Source organism: Aplosporella prunicola (genome assembly GCF_010093885.1).
Source record: "Aplosporella prunicola CBS 121167 unplaced genomic scaffold K452scaffold_26, whole genome shotgun sequence".
NCBI classification, from domain to species: domain Eukaryota; kingdom Fungi; phylum Ascomycota; class Dothideomycetes; order Botryosphaeriales; family Aplosporellaceae; genus Aplosporella; species Aplosporella prunicola.
The window spans coordinates 106753-123442 of record NW_022983554.1 but is presented as its reverse complement, the minus strand read 5'-3'; the positions used below and the strand labels follow the sequence as shown (position 1 = coordinate 123442).

At 53.9% G+C, this 16690-nt stretch overlaps 5 protein-coding genes across 5 annotated transcripts; all 5 read left to right on the top strand.

The window, feature by feature from the left end:
- Nucleotides 1-1965: 1965 nt before the first annotated feature.
- K452DRAFT_321532 (uncharacterized protein) lies at nt 1966-3601 on the top strand (the record flags this gene model as incomplete). Its single annotated transcript, XM_033544401.1, has 4 exons — nt 1966-2276; nt 2339-2498; nt 2603-3005; nt 3093-3601. The coding sequence occupies 4 exons, from the start codon at nt 1966-1968 to the stop codon at nt 3377-3379; spliced, it is 1161 nt and encodes a 386-aa protein (XP_033393568.1). The 3' UTR covers nt 3380-3601.
- On the top strand, nt 3557-4387 carry K452DRAFT_291234 (uncharacterized protein). Its single transcript, XM_033541133.1, has one exon. It carries the CDS (start codon nt 3792-3794, stop codon nt 4080-4082), a length of 291 nt encoding a protein of 96 aa, XP_033393567.1. The 5' UTR covers nt 3557-3791; the 3' UTR covers nt 4083-4387.
- A 3076-nt stretch (nt 4388-7463) lies between these two features.
- On the top strand, nt 7464-9446 carry K452DRAFT_301580 (uncharacterized protein; the record flags this gene model as incomplete). The annotated part of the gene is made up of 3 exons (XM_033542465.1): nt 7464-7587; nt 7645-9307; nt 9359-9446. 3 exons carry the CDS (start codon nt 7464-7466, stop codon nt 9444-9446), a joined length of 1875 nt encoding a protein of 624 aa, XP_033393566.1.
- Nucleotides 9447-11501: 2055 nt separating this feature from the next.
- On the top strand, nt 11502-12628 carry K452DRAFT_311990 (uncharacterized protein; the record flags this gene model as incomplete). The annotated part of the gene is made up of 2 exons (XM_033543496.1): nt 11502-11710; nt 11776-12628. 2 exons carry the CDS (start codon nt 11502-11504, stop codon nt 12626-12628), a joined length of 1062 nt encoding a protein of 353 aa, XP_033393565.1.
- An 851-nt stretch (nt 12629-13479) lies between these two features.
- Nucleotides 13480-14874, top strand: K452DRAFT_311989 (uncharacterized protein; the record flags this gene model as incomplete). The annotated part of the gene is made up of 1 exon (XM_033543495.1): nt 13480-14874. One exon carries the CDS (start codon nt 13480-13482, stop codon nt 14872-14874), a length of 1395 nt encoding a protein of 464 aa, XP_033393564.1.
- Nucleotides 14875-16690: the final 1816 nt, after the last annotated feature.

Sequence of the window (16690 nt, the reverse complement as noted above, 5' to 3'; positions counted from 1 at the left end):
CCGGGCTCTCTCTCCGAGTCGAGCCTCTTCGAGCCTATCCCTAGACTCTCTCTCTTTACTCCTCCCCTAGCCTCTACCTCTTTTCCCTATCTTTTATAGAGGTTTTCCCCTAGGGTTTTTACTCTATAAAAGATACCCACTCCTTTACCCAATACTACTTCTTAATACCTATTTCTTTCCTTCGTATTATACACCGGCTCAGATCCAACTATTCCTTATATAACCTTACTTTTATCTTAACTCTACACCCCCTAGTTAGTTCTTTAGATAGAACCGTCCGTTATAGTCTCAGACTGCATATAGACGTTAAACGAATCAATTAATCAATTAATCAATCATCGATGAATTTAATACTATATAGGACGCCTTTCAGCACGACTACGCTGAGCAGCAGCAAGGCCTTATTATATATATTACGAATTAGTGGATGCCTTATAAGGAGGAGTAGTATCGTGCGTAGATTGATAAACACCTTAACTTTAGCAATCGGTAGGACTACCCTCTACCGCCTTACTATTGAATAGACTAACTACACGTAGTATGACATCGCTCGTAGAGGGCTCCTATAGCCGTACAAAGTCCTTTCTTAGCTACCGTAAGCAGAACTTTATTAGCTTGAAGGATAACCTCCTTCTGGCGATAGGTAACGAATGGCAAGATATTTAGAAGGACGAGGTAGTAGCATTCGGGCGTCCTCAACACTAGTTTACTTGTGAATACCTGCTAAAGGACCTCGTCGGCCACGTGTTCCCGAAGGCCCTAAAGCTAATACTCCGATAAATTAACCTGCTAAGGAGTAACACCTACGAGCAACTCTGCTACGGTAATTTTAAGAGCTCTATAGGACTGCCCTACGTCCATTCGCTGAAGTAAATAGTTACTAACGAGTAGTGGAGGATCCCTCTTTACTAGGTACACCCCTATTAGCGCTTTCAGAAGCTACTTAACGATGAACCTCTCCTAGGTGTAAAGGACTTTATTTAATACCGCCGCAAAGGCCGTCCGCGTGCTTAGCAGCAGCAGTAGTAGTAGTAGTAGTAGCAGCAGCAACAGCGTTCAACACCCGTTAGCACGATTACTAATACGTAGAGAGAACCTTCGTAGTTTAAGGTTGCCCAGCAGGCCGATTAGGCTACTTAGTAGAGGGCGAAGCGTAAGAGGACTGCTAGAGGGAAGGTGACTACAGAGTCACTAAACAAGAAGGTAGAGAATATGTAAAAGATGCTGGTACAGCTTATTCAGCAGTAGTCGGCCGGGCAGGTGGTTACTACTACGACTACAATCACACCAGCAGCCCTACGGGTAGCTTCAGCAGCGAAGAGGGCCCGCCGTAACACCACCAACACCTTTAGCAGGCAGCCTAAGCAAGTTACAATCAGTAGTAACGACGACGAGGACAGCGAGGAGGACAGCGAGGACTGCAACACTATGGAGGAGGATAGAGATACTGCCTTCAGTAGTAGTGCGGCACCCTCTGTGAACAGAGAGATGCCAGCACGTGAGGGTCGTGGTACGAGGAAGGCTCGCTACGGTAACTGAACACGTGATAGAGCGGGCTGCGGGCAGGCGGAGGAGCGAGTAGCTGGCGGCGGAGGACGCAGGAGCGCTCGCGGGCGCGAAAAAGCGACGTTTGTAATATGTAATAACTCTCCTCTTCGCGTGCCGCGCTGTAACAGTGAGGTTGGAGATATGGAATTTTTTGGTTGATTTTTGGTGTAAAATGAGGGGTGCTAGTTCCTGTTCCTCACCTGCGCGTCCTCGCGCGGCGTCGCGCGAGCGACTGGTGCGGGCGGGTTGTGCCGAAGGTAGCTTTCTGCCGGGTTATTACCCGATTAGGCAGGCGGTGGTGGAGGGGTGGTAGGAAAACCCAAAAGGGGTGGTACAAATATACGGCGCCCCGAACATATAACTACTCTAAAAATCCCTGCAAGATGCGGGATCTTATAATCACTCAAAACAAGAAACATGGGTTCTCCATTCAGCAAGTTGATGGGCAGCAGCCCCACGGCTAACACTGCCTCATCAAACACCGGCACCATGCCGACCTCAGAGGAGAATTCTACGAACCACGAATATGCCAGCGGCGGCAGCGATGTTGCTGCCATTGTCGAAGAGCCGTCCTCTGAACCGAACTCCACGACCGGCGACAATGCCATCAGCAGCAATATTGCTGCTGCAACTGCTGAACCACTTGAAGAACCAGACAACGGGTCTACGGGCGAAACTGGCCTTTTGGACACCGAAACCACGCCGGAGCCAGCTCAGACCAGCACCACGTCCTCTAGAGACAATGGCAGCCTTGCTGGCACGAAAGCCAGGCTGGTTCAAGATCAGGCAGCGCCCGCAGAATGACAAGCAGGCGCAAGGACAAAGGCAGCGACAAAGAGCACAAGAGCGCGCAACAAGGCGGAGGCAAGGACAAAGACGTCCTCAAGCGCACCAGCGGGAGCAGCCGCGTGGAGAAGCCCAAGTGGAAGCCGCGCAAACCGAGACGCAAAGTGCGTCTCATTCTCCCGCCTTCGCCTAAAGGATCGAAAGCTGCTTCATCATTCCCCAAGCAGCTAAACACCACTACACGGACCCAGTCTATCCGCCTGGGAAGACCCTTCTCGTCAAGAGGAAGACCGGAGCGAAGAATTCTATGGCGAGCAAAGACAACGAACCGTCTAGACGCTCGCCTGCGCCTGTCGAGCAAGGTCAAGAAGCTGCGGCACCTACCCCTACGACGCAGCCGGTCACTTCTGGAATGGAAGCAGCACCGAGTACTCCTACGCAGACGGCCACAACGGACACCGTCCCGTCTCCTGCCTCGGAATCCACGGTGTACAGCCCAATCGAATCTCCCTCCGACCAGGCAAACACCGCCGCCTATAAGCCCAACACCGACTTCGGCACCTTCCTCGCGAGAATAAACGGCGACGGCCCTCCGCGTATGGACCCCACCAACTCCTTCCTCGCTAACGACCTCGACGAGGGATACAACTTCGCGCACCCCGCCCTCGCAGGTCCAAGCCCATACTCCTTCCCGCCACCCGCGCAGTCCGTCATGGCGGACATCACGGCGTCGAAGAAGAGTTAGTTCCCATGGAAAGATGCCAACACCTCGTCGCTGCCCGGCATGCAGCCCTATATCAAGGGCGATGGATGGAGCGACGTCGAGCGCCACTGGAAGAAGCAGCTGGCTGAGCAGGTCGGGGAGAGCAGGAGCGTTAGGGAGTGGGATGAGAAGGAGGTTGGGGACGAGGATTGGGGGTTCTTTGATGATAAGAGCTCGTTGGAGTTCGACGATGATGGTATGAGCCCGGCGGAGGATGAGGCCGAGGGTGGTGGGGAGAATTCCGAGGAGAATAGTGATATCGAGATCACCGGATGTGATTGAGTGTGGAGCTGCTTCTTTCTTCACACCGACGCTGTCCTCCTGGGGTTCGTCCTCAGAAGTTTTCTTTGTTGATGGGTGTCAGGGTCTTGAAACGATGCGGTTCCGACTGTCTGGGCGGCCTACTGCTTTAAAGTTATTGCGTTGACCTGATTCTTCTGTCTTGAGAGCTCTAGAGTTAAAAACAAACAAACAAAAAAAAAAAAAAAAAAAAAAAAAAAAAAAAAAACAAATAGAAATAAGAAATGCGAACTTACTTGCCTCACTTGACCTGACCCAAATAGTGCTTCCTCAAAAGATGAGAAGAACAAAGCAATGATTATCCGCCTTCCTGGTCCCATAATAAAAAGACCAAGGGTTCAGTGCAAGCACTGCTTTGCCCGAGTTGCCGTTTTAAACTCAGCTTCAGCTGCCAATGGGTCTTGGCTTCGTAGTGCTGTCGCAAACAAAAGGCATTCCTTCAATCCCCAGCCAGTCGTTGTGTCACGCATTGTTCATGTACAACGCGCTCATTGTTCTTCAAGGTGCGTGCGTACCGAACCTTGCAACCAACAACAAACGCACGCGAGCGCGCCGTCGCTGCTGCAACCGCCCCAACCCTCTTCTTAATATTCTTCTACACGTGCGCCGTGCTCAAATCACCGAGTCTCTACGGCCGCGCTGGCGCGAATTGCGCGATGGTTCGGGCGTGCGGCGTGCCATGTGACTTGCTGTCGAGCCGAGCGATAGGAACGTCGATCAGTGCTTAAAAGCGGGGTGGAGCAGCAGGGCACTGTTGACGCCAGTGAATGCATGAAAACGGATTTGGCAGCCCGGTAAGGCTGGTCGCGCTCACGACAACGCAGTGCTTTGTCCTATGCGGTTGAGGTTGTGAGACGACCAGAAGGAGTTGGTAGTTTGCCAAATGCAAGTGTCCCGTGTGTTCCTCTGTTGCCATAGACCGTGCTGGAGCCCCGATACTGCCCCATGTTGGTGTAGCCTTTCGCAGGTTCGAGAACCGCTTACTCGTCCTGACTTCAGATTTTCCACCGTTGTGTAGTCGGAATTGCCTCCAACTTGCCCACTCGAAAATAGCCTTGAGGTGGTATCTGAAGCTAGGAAATGGTGAAGACGGAATGTTATAAGTGCGAGGTTAGTAAGAAGGTTGTCGTTCCCAATGACAATCAAGGATGAGGGGGCCATTGAGAAGCCTTATGCAGGAAATACGGAAGCAGGTGTGCTGCCTCTCCAGGAACGTTGCTGTTGTTCGGTGGAAGATTGTGTCCCAAGTGGAATTGTTTAAGCAAAACAGCAAGGATTTGAGAAATCGCCCTCAAAACCTCGTCGATTTCATGTGGCGCGGTGCGTCTGGCAAGGCTCATTATCGCTACAGCAGCCAGCTTTGCATATGCCCTAATTTCCAGAGCCTTTTGGATAGGGTCGAGAGGCTCTGGCTACTGGCTGGTGCAAGTATGTATGGCGTTCTGCGGAACTCTTCAAGTATGTCTACTGCTCCTCGTGTCTCCATGGGACGTAGCCAGGGCGGTGGCGTACAGGTCTTGAGCGGCAAGGGGAAAGTCGCGAGATCTGAGACTACCGAGGAGTAAGCACTTGCGAAGCGGAAGCCAGGCGAGGGATGATGTTACTATCCCCTTGAGGGTTGACCCTGTCGCGCCTGGCGCAGTGAGCGAGCAAGCCAACGGATCCCCTTTGCCCAGTGCCATGTCTGGCCATCGGCCATGAGGGTGGTGGCTGGTATCGACGTGGATTCCGGAGTGGGGTGTCATGAGGGGGAGTTTTGCGCGGCGCGCCCAGAGAGGGATCGCCGTCAAACGTCGCTTGCAAGGATGCCGGTAGAGAGGAATGGCTAAGGCTGAAGCACTATTGAGGCTCATTGCCGCTGTGGCTCTGGGAAGTAATACAGTGTAAAGCTGCCGCGCCGTATACGTTAGGCTAACGTGTTGGGGCTGCTGCGGAAGTGCGTGGCCGTGGAAAGCTCCAAAGCCGCGAGAGCTGCGTCACGCGTGTCGAGCTAGCTGCGAGCCCAAGACCCAGAAGCTAACATCTCAGACAGCGAAGCAGACCCCGTCCGCACATGTCTGCCATAACATCTCCCCAGAAAGACACCAACACCACCATGGCGTCTGCAGCCTCCGCAGCGACCAAGGCACCAAAAGACTCGCATCAAAAGAAGGATCAAGAAGCAGCGTCTTCTTCGCAGCCCCAGCAAGCCGGAGACAACAATGAAAAAGCGTTCGCGTCAGCCCGAAACAGTGCAATACGAGCGACACAGTAGCAGCGACAAACCCGAGCAAAAAGCCCGACCGCCGCCGCCCAGGCCCAAAAATCATTTGATCACGAAGTACACCGTAGTGACGTGCCAAGCGATTAAACTGACAGCAACGAACACACTGCATTTAGATCTAAGCCAAAAGGCAAAGAGAACTGAAGAAGAAAAGAAGAGCTGTGTTAGCTGGGGGGGAGAGCGTTTATATAGGCGTGAGGGGGGGCGTGGGTGAATGAAAGGAGGCCCGTGTGTGCGCGGTGGAAGCGTCGAGAGTGTTCTACGAGGTTCTGGTGGGTGCGGGGGCTCGTCATGGGTAGGCTTGTGTGGGGAGGGGGTGCGGAGGGCGGGGTGGTAGGGCTGGGTGCGTGTACTTGGTGACTGAAGCCTGCTGTGCGCCTATGAGAGCCAATTGGCGTACGATTTTCTCAAAGGCAAAGACCCAAGGACAGTCACTATAGCAGTCGTAACTGTGATTGCGTTGTTTTGCCGACGATTCTGCTATCAGTGAGCATACTTCCAAGTTCTGGAGGCAGTGCAAGTATTCACCTACTGTAGGGGCATGGGGAGCTCTCATCGAGAGCTAGCTGGGAGAAGGCTGATAATGTACGATCTGAGAATCAGCTGTCGAGGGCAACTACAGCGGAAGCCTACATTATAATTATTGCCTCAGTGAGAATCAGTAACAGTGCAGTGAAGTTAGGATTTGTGGTTTTTTCCCGGATCAAAATACTAACGATCTTTTTACCTGCTGTTTTGTATCAACCAATAGGTATGAGATGTCCGAGATGCAAATGGGGCCTTGAGAACAGTCCAGCAGGCTAGTCAAACCAATCCGTCACCCGTGGCCTGCAAAAGCATACGATTGGCTTAGGGCGGGAACCACTTCCTACAGAAGCCTGATACCTGGATGTGCCTTGAGTGCGGAGTTTACTTGGGGCGGCGCTGAAAGGTCTGGTAGAGACGTCCAACAGAGAACTTAAATCCAAGATTACCAGGTGACGACCATGTATCACGATGGCGGCGGTGGCAGTCACGCCCCCAGCCCACGCAAGGAGAACCATCTTCTAGTACCACGTTGCATGCTCTCATGACACGGCAACTTGAGGATGAACTGCTCAATGGGGAAAAAATGACTATCGGAGTGCTGGTTGTGGGTTAAAACCAACAGGATCACTGAAACGCTGTCGCATAGCTGCATATTGACTGCTTCGTTGGCTTACGAACTACCTCGAGCATGCCGAAAAGAAGCTTTGTTTATGCCTCGTGATACGCTCCACGCATGAGCCTCTATTGTGGTTATGCTCGAGCCCATTGTAAAGTAGCAAACAACAAGACAGTGTTCATGATACAAAAGCTCCATTGAGCCCGCCGCGAATGGCTTTATAGAGATCAAAATTCCATAACTACGCTCCTGTCCCTCGCGCAACCTGCAGAAAGGCGGAAGAAAACATTAACATACTCCACCCCGATCTTAACATATATTAGCTGCACATTACATCAGAAAACCCGGACTGGCACAAATACAGTAACGACGATTGCCTTCACACACCTCCTCGCTAACCGGCATAAGATTTTGCCCGGCCGAGATAAAAGTCCCGCCTCCTTCGCTCCACATCCTTCCTTCTCCACCAAAGTTCAAAGTTCTTGAATTTGACGATTTTCTCAGCTCTCAAGCAACGTCATCGCCAACTTTCAAGATCACCTTCACAAACTCACTCCACAAACGTTCAAGCTCTTGAATTTGACCACTGTCTCAGCTCTCAAGCAACATTGCCAACTCTCAAGATACACTACACAAACCCTTCCAATACAACCGCAAACATGAAGAACTCTTCGTCTCCCCTCGTTGACCGCGTCGCTAAGACCGTAGCCTCGCGCAAGATTGCCAACCAGCAGGCTCGCAACCGCGAACTCAGAAAGCGTGTTGACGAGATGCGCCTTCGCGGTAAGTTTCCTTCCTTTCCTACTCTCGCAAGCTCAACAGGTCGCTCACGTCAAACAGACATCACCAAGTCCGCTCGCGGAAACCGCCAGACCGACACCACGCCCGCCATCATGCCGCCCAAGAAGGTCGTCCCGCCCAACGAGCAACCTACCTACGATGCCTGGGCCGCCTATAAGGCCTGGTCGGTCGACCCCAAGCGCGGCACGCCCAAGGAGGCCATCACCCCGCCCTGGCGCAAGTTCACGGAGGAAGGTCAGCAGATCTTCGAAATGCTCCAGAACTTCCTTGACGACACGCGCGCGGCGAACTACCTCAAGGCCGAAATGGCCAAGATGCCGAAGGAGTCTCCTCCTTCATCGCGCAAGCTCGGCTTCTACCACACGTGCTTAGCGACGGAGGAACGCGATCGCCTTGAGGCGGAGTGGCAGCCGGTCAAGCGGAACCGGATTCCTCTTGAGCACTACCTCAAGAAGATTGAGGAACGCGAGAAGGCGATGGAAGCGAAGAAGACGACTGCGGTGAAGCGCAAGGAAGATGGCGATGTCGCGCAGCCTCAGAAGAAGTTGAAGATCGACTACACCATCGTAAAGAAGCGTAAGGCCGATGACATCGTTGAGCAGCCGCAGAAGGTTGCTAAGGTTGGCAACATTGCCACTGCCTCCATGATCTCCGGCAGTCGCCCTTCTTTGAAATTCACCCACAAAGACCAATCCGTTCCAGAGCATTCCACCACGACCACGAAGGCTCGCACTCCTGCTCGCCCCATCATGAAGATGCGCGAGCCGTCCAAGGCTGTAAAGCAGCCCATAACTTCCAAGTCTCGCCCCACCGCGGCCGCAACCCCTTGTGCCGCACCTAACACCACAACCTCCACCCCGTCCACCAAGGACACGGCATCCACCGAGGTTAAGTCCGCTTCATCCCGCACGACGTTCACTACACCCTCCTCTGCGCCGTCTTCCCCAACTTCCACCAACAAGCGCAAGCGCGCTCCTACCACCACACCCCCCACTGACGAGGCTCGCCCGGTCAAAAGCGCTCGCATCTTGGAGATGGCTTCACCGACTTCTTCCACGGCCGCTAAGGAGACGTCCCCTCCCATCTACAAGAACAACGCCAAGCCCGCTGCCGAGAACACCGCCGCAGCTGGGCCCAAGTCTCCCGTCAAGAAGACCTCCACTGCCGCCGAGAAGACAGCTTCCCCTATCACGGCCACCACAAACACGACCACCAACAACACCGCTGCCGAGAATACCCCAGCAGCCTGTTCCGAGCCTCCCATGAAGAAGGCGTTCACGCCCGCCAACTCCACCTCATCTCCCAACAAACACAGCACCAACCACGCTGCCGAGCACATCCCCGCAGCCGATCACCAACTTCAAGTCGAGAAGATGACGAACACCACTGAGACGGCGTCTACCAAGACGAACACCAACAACAAGGCTGCCGAGCACACCCCCGCAGCGAACGCCGAGCTTCCAGTCAAGAAGCTCAGGCTCAACAGCAAGAACATCGGCGCATTCAACCGGAACCGTAAGCAACATGGCTTGGCCCAGACCCTTGCGATGATGAAGGGCGCGGACGGAGATGCAGGATCCGTTGGTGCGACGCTCTCTAAGCCCATTAATGAGAAGGCTTCTGCGTCCGAGCCTGCCGCCGAGACGCACCAAGAAGGCGATGGAGAGAAGCCGAATGCAGCCACTGAGAAGGCTGCTGAGAAGTAGGACACCGAGAAGGAGCCTTCTGAGAAAGAACCTTCTGAGGTCGACAGGATCGTGCGCGCCTTGAAGGCCGCTGCTGAGAAGACGACTGCAGGTGTCGCCGCTAACACGACCACTGTCGACCATACTGGCCATTAGGCGTTTGAAATACACCACGCCCCATTTACTGAGGGCACTGCCGAAGAGCCCCACCAACAAGGTTCTCATGGCACTGAGACGAAGGCAGCCGGACTGTCTACCCCCACAACTGGCACTGCCTCCACTTCTGAGAAGGCTGAGCCGGCGAAAGAGGTTAACGTTAACAAGAAGGGCTAAGTGGCTTTTGAGATGCCGCGTTTGAACGGGTACAAACGTACAACTGCAGTGGGATCAACGGGTTTTTCTTTGTCCACTTTTGAAGAGTAACAAGCTGAAGCGGGGCATTTTGCGAAGGCGCCGACGAAGTTGCCAGCGAAGGCATTTGACGAGTAGGTCTGCACTGCATTGGCGGAGATGTAGTGAAGCTTTTATGACTGCGACTGGGATTTGCTTTTGCGTGTGGATTTTTGCGTCTTCGTCTTATACCCTTAGTTTTTAGTATTAATTATCTTGCCTTCTCTTTATAATAATGAGCTTGGCTGGTGCGACATGCTATTGTTTTGAAAGTTCTCCATCACAAAACACCCGCTTTGAAGCGGCGTGCGACAAAGCTGATTGCACACATGGCGGGACCTCTGCAGTTCGGGATTGCGATATGGGTGCGCACGACCGCTGCAGCAGCCCGCGACCTTTGATTTCTTTGTTTAATCCCTTGTCCATTACCCGCAGCGTAGCAGCAAACATGCGCTAAAACGTTCGCTTTCCGTGTCCCCCTTCCGCGCCAAATAAAGACATGCAGCTCAGGCCGCCCTACCACGTTCATCCTGAACATGCGCTTCAAAGAAGTCTAGTCAAAAGTCCAGGACTACGGTGACCCAATCTCGCAAGCCAGATCATGTCGCCTTCCCCAAGTCCATCCAGGTCAATTCCTCGCTTTAGACAAATAAAAATGAAACGTCACTGATCCCTCGTTAGACGTTGCACGCCCTAGTGTAAACAAACCCTCCCTCGACATCCCACAAACACTATACTAACAACCAGCTATAGATCCATCTTCCGCTGCGTATGTCCGCTTCATGGATATATACAGCACCTGGTACCACACTTATAGAGATGCATTTGGGGACGTACTGAGCGCCTTGTAGATGCATATAAGGCCGCGAAGAGCCGGATGGAATAGGAGATGCTGGAGAGGGTTGTTGATGCGTTCAGGGGATTCGATTGGAGTGCGTTTGGGAGTAATTAAACGTGTATAGGGAGATTTGTTGGGGTGTTGTGGGCAGGGTTTTGAATGGGTTTAGGAGGACGAATTAGCCTATGTATAGGCTCTGATACTGCACATATAGAGATGCGTTTGGGGACGTACTGGGTGCCTTATAGATGTGTATAAGGGCGAGGAGGAGTAGATGGATTGGAAGGTGCTGGGGAAGGTTGTGAATGCATTTAGGGGGGCTGATTGGGGTACGTTTGAGAGTAGACAAGACGTATATAGGTAGATTAATTAAAGTATTTTCAGTAGTATTTTGAGCGCGTCTAGGTGGACGGATCGGAAGAATTTCCGGAGGGTTAAAGAAGTGTCAGGGGCGGATAATGGTGTTGTAGCAGGGCATGTATTGAGATTCCTAAGGATATAGAGGTCACTGAGTGCGTGCGTGTAAGGAGTATGGCCGAGGGGGATGTCGGGGAGGCTCATGAGATGGCTGATTGCGCCTGGAGGGGGATGTGGAGAGTGATGACATGGGGGCTAGAAGGGGGCGGATAGAGCTGGTTGAAGTAGATGTCTGGCTGGATACTGAGCGCTGAAGCACGTCGGAAGGCTAGTTTCTGTATATGCGCTCAGCGATCCATATATGTATACACTGTCTCTTGCGTTGTACGCAGCGCACTGCCTTGAGCTGTTGTAGCTGTATTCTGCGTGCACAGCAATATGGAGCTCGATAACTACATAGGGTCCAAAGAACAGTACCCCTGAAATAGCTACCGGCCCCATTGTGCACTCACTCCGGTCTAAATGTCTTCCCTGCGCACGAGCCACCCACGGTGCTCTTCACCTGCCGACCCTCCTCTTCTTCCTCTCCTCCTACCGCGACACCTCCCCCACCAACAACAACGACAATGGCGCCCATCACGCGTAGCCAGTACGCCAGCAACGAGCGTGTCCCTCGCCTAACCAAGCGCTCGCGGTCCCAGAGCTCGTCGCCGCCTCCCGCCCCGCCGTCGACGCCCCGCCCACGCTCACCTTCGCCAGACACAATCCGCCGCCGCGACCTCGACGAGCTCATCGAGTCTGTCAAGAAGCTCGAGGACCGGGAGTGGTACAACAAGTGAGCTTCCAGCCTGGCATCCCGCCTACAAGTCTCAGCTTGAGCGCATCACTGACGCGTTCTAGACTGCGAGCCAGGCGCACCATCACCCCGCCACCTGCGCCGCGAATGGCGCACATGGTGCTCCCTCACCTGCGTCAGCCCGAGCTGGACATGACGTGGCCGCCCAAGAGCCGCGCCGCCTACTTCCCACTCGCAGAGGACCCTCGCCCCGGCTACCCCATGCCTACGGGCCCCACGACCCTGCCGCCGCCGGGCGTCGCCTACTTCCCCAAGCCGCTCACGAAGCCTGTCCGCACCGTGGCGTTCCTCGACAGCAACGGCCAGGACATCACCACGCGCCCGACGCCGCTCCCGCCGAGACCGAGCAGGTACGATCCTGCGTCCGCGGAGACCATGCCCAAGCTGCGCTGCAAGGTCGTCACGCGCAATGAGCCCGTCCTCACCTCCTGGGATGGCATGGAAGAGTACCAGCGCAACGCCTTCGCTGAGGACACTGCGCCTTTGTCGTTCGATGAAATGCGCGACATCGGCCGCAGAGATATGTCTGCGCGCTTCACGTCTTCGAGGCGCGTGCCCAGCCAGCGCCCGGAAATCACTCCTTCCAACCAGCGTATCCGTCCTGTGTTCAAGTCCGAGGATTCTCCTACGCGCGAACCCGAGCCTCCCCGCTTCGACATGGCGCCGGCAGTCGACTTCCTGCCCAAGCGCAAGCTCGACGACGTCGATGATGCCGACGACAGCGCCAACAACGGCGTCTCTGGCCCTCTGTGCTGTGGTGGCACCAACTGGCTGAGAGGCCTGGAGAAGTATCATGAGTCCAGGAAGAGGCTGAAGAGGGACTCTGAAGATGAAGACGGCGAGGACGGCACCAGGACCTCTCCTCCTGGCTACAACCAGAACGTCATGCATCGCTGATGCTGTGTGGCGTACATTCTTTACCTTCTCGACATTGAGGCATGAGAGCTTCGATTTCGGTCTTGTCTTCACTGCAGCTTCGATTGCTCCTTTGTCTTTGGCTGGAGGAGCACTACGGTAGATGGAAGTGGACAGCTCTTTGGGAAGTTGGATGGATAGTTTCAGGGCGAAATGTGTGTTGTGGAACTTTCGAAACTCGTGGCAGATTGGATGGAGGGAATTGTAAAGTAGTGAAAGCTCTGAAGACATGCGAACTGGTGGAGGAAGGGCCTATCTCGTACAGCTTTGAGTAAGCCTAGAAATGCCAGATAAACACCTCCATACACATTGAGAATACGCAGTGACATAATGTCTGTAGCGAAAAGTCCGCTAAAACACCAAAAATTTAGAACAAACCATTCCATCCCGCTTTCAATATATCCAGCTAGCTAATCAAGCTCTTCTCGAAGCATCTGCACGAATCACGCGTGGAAAACTATGCTTTCAGGTAAACACACACACAAGCGCCCCCACCCCACCAGCCCCGACGATGCGGAGCGGCTCTTCCCACGCGCCTTCACATGCCTCAACGCCTATCTTAACACTCCGCAAAGCTTCACACGCTCGTTTATCTCTAAATATAAATATCCTCTGACTCTGCCATCTCCTCCTTTTCCTTCCATCTCTCTACAACCTCTTCTTCGACCTGATTCACTCGTACGCTTTGCTCGGACCTTTCTTCTTTACCTGACTGACCTGGCTTTTCGATAGTCGACTTCAGCAACCCCACCAGCAAGCAATTCGAAAGCTTCAAGCTCAAACAACCGAGAAATACAAACATTCGCTCAACCGATCTGGAACCAGCAGATACGATGGCAAGCCCTACTTCCAGCACCTCGAGCCCTTGGCCCTCTCTGCCTGGCTCGCCTACTCTACTGGGCTCGCCTTCTCCGCCCGGCTCGCCTGATCTACTTGACTTGCCCCCTCTGCCTAGCTCGCCTATTTCGCCTGCTGGTGCTAGCTCGCCCTCTCCCCCTGGCTCGCCTGCTCTGCAGGGCTCGCCCACCATGCCCACCACGCCTCCGTTCAACGAGATGACGCTCCCTTACCGTCCGGGCGTAAAAAGCGCCCCACCGGCCCCTGCTGCTAACAGTGACGATGATTCTGCTACGAGCGACTCCGAGGACGACAGCATTGCTGACCCCGTAAACGTTACAGGTTCCACACGCACGCGCTGGGCTCCCAGCTTCACGGTTATTACGAGCGACCGCACCACGATCACCTTAACGCACTTTGGCAACGAGTCCAACGCGGACGGCACTACCAACATGGGCACCACGACCCCAGCTCCAACTGCCAACCCCGCCACGAGTGCTTCCGACCCCCACCCCCGCGCCCGCCGCACCTTCGACAACTGGTTCGACAACCTGCCCTACCCGAAGAGCCCTCCCCGCGGACGCCTTCCCGGCCCTTCTGTTAGCCCATTCGCGAAGACGCCGGATCTTTCGCTGCCGTTTATGCCGCGGAAGCGCCCGCACGAAGTAAAGATCAAGCAAGAGCCCGACCTTGACGTGGAGGTCAAGAAAGAGCCCGATCTCGATGTCAAGGTCAAGCGAGAACCAACTGGCTCCGATGGCGAGATCAAGAACGGCACTAACACGGCCGAGCAGAAGAAGCAGCAGAAGCCCAAGACCGTGGAGGCGCTTCTCGAGATGTTTGCCAACGAAGCCGAAAACGACTCGACCACCGACTCGGGCTTGCGCGACAAGAGACCTGGCGACGACGTGCCGCTCTACCCCATCCTGGCCGAGAAAGACAGCGACAAGAGCGCCGCCACGAAGCCCCCTACGCTCTCCCACTTCGGCACAGACAATCCGGCCTTCACCATCACTGCCTCGAACAGGAAGGGCAAGGGCACTGCGCATGCGCCCTGGCTTGCCGGGCTGGGAGAGGCGTACCGCCAGCGTCACATGCTCGTTATGCGCCACAGTGCTGCTGGCAAGGACTTGGGCAAGGTTGTTACTGCTGGCGTTGCTGGCACCCGCACTGCTGGTGGGAAGATGAAGAAGGGCTTGCCTAGTGGTGATGGTGGTCGCGGTGCTGGTTGCAGTGCTGGTCGCGATGTTGCTCGCCGCCTTGGAAGTCTGCGCGGTTCGACTTGGAGGGTTGAGAAGGCGAGCAAGAAGATTAAGGTCTTCCGTGATGGCAATGCTGGTGGTAGTGGTTCTGGATGCGGTGGCGGTGGCAGCGGTGGTCGTGGTGTCTGAGGCTTGAGAAGTTGAGAGTCTGGCCTGACCGGTCATTGATGGTTCACTGGTTGGTTTATGGTTGGGATGCGACAAATTGGTTTCATGAGAGTGAGACAGGTTTGATGAGAGGGCTGAGAGAGCCTTTAGATAGTTTTCTTTGTTTTTGGGGTTTTTGGAATCAGGTTGCGAGATTTGGGTACCGGCTGCCACTGGTATTCAGGACTTGAAATAAAAGACAGAAATGGAGACTTCTGGCTCCTCAAAATGAATAAAAACCTTGTGTATGATTCTTTGTCCACTCTTCTCTGTCTTTGAGTTGGAGTTTACTTTGAGCTACTTTAGCAGCGCCGAAGCAGCCTACTACGTGCCATTGCGGTGATTTATAGCTGCTAAATGGTTCCAGGTCGGCATTTTATAAGTGAGCAGAGAGATATTGGGTCTCTCTACTATTCTAGCTTTGTAGCCATTAAGTTCATTATCGTTGCTGCGCGTTCCCATCACTGCTGATTATCTTGCCAGTCGCAAGCTGTGTACGCTGAAGGAATGGATACCTTCGAAATCATCTGGAATCAACATTTACAATTTAATCCCCCGTAAATATTATTTTGAAACCAGCAAGATTCGGCAGCTTCTACAGCCGTGCCCTTCGCCGGCCTGTCCCAGCGCAGCATCCGCACCCGCACCCGCACCTGCCGGAAGGGAAGCCACACACCCCAGCGACAGAAGGAAGGCGCTCCCTCTCCCCACCCGATCCGGCTTAGCCCTCGCACACACACAAACGATTTTCTCACCTCTCCGCTATCCTCTCTCCTCCTCCATCCCACGTCACCAAACATCTTCAACCACATCCTCTATTTCCTAATTTCCAAGATCTACATCGGATCACACACGTCTCTATATTCACGTAGAGGATGCCCTGGCCCTTCTACCGTGAGTCTTCTTCTTTTTCACTTACAAGTGCGATATTTCGTGTCTTTAAGTCTTTAAGATACTAATGTTTAAGCAGCTTGGCCGGGGCATTCCGCCAACCTCAACGACCACTCTGAGTGGGTGTCCTGGCCCCTCTACTGTGAGTTTTTGATATCGAGCTACTGTTGTTGGGTCCGCGAACTGATGGTTTCCAAGTTTGGCTGGGACACCCACCCTCTCCAGCCTCAATCGAGTGGGTGCTCTGGCCCTTCTATAGTAAGCGCAATTGTCTCGAACATTAATGGTTTATCGGGCTAACGTTTTCCTAGCATGGCTGGGGCACCCACCCCCTTCAGCCTCAATCAAATGGGCCCCTCTATAGTGAGCTCTTCTCCTGTATTCCCTCTGGTCTGCCGAACTGACTCTCTTCCAGCATGGTCGGGGCGCCCATTCCATCCACAACCAACGGTGCGCCCTCTCGCCAACTTCTCCCCAAGAATGGACCGTCCATCCTGGATACATTATCATAATGAGCTGTTGAACAGTGCGAGAAAGCTGGACACTGCTGTCGCATTAAATTAAGTGAAACTGTCTGCTTAAATACACGACTTCGTTGGGTAGAAAGGTGACTATCGTTCCACTAATAGGAGAGAATGGCATGATGTTGAAAAAGCAAAGTGATGACAGGGTTCGTGCTAAGCGAGATAATATAGTTATGGTGGTGATGGTTGACATGAGCTCACTCGCCATCTTCGTGGATCTGATCTTTGCTAACTCGCACCAGTTTCTTGCAGCCAGCAGCCCTGAACACAAGCCCATTGTCACAGTAGGGCTGCCCGCTGCCCCGCACCAACGCCACGCCATTCTACGCGAACGGCCACGAACCCTCAGATCCCCGGCATCCCATTCCAGGACCTTCGTTCTC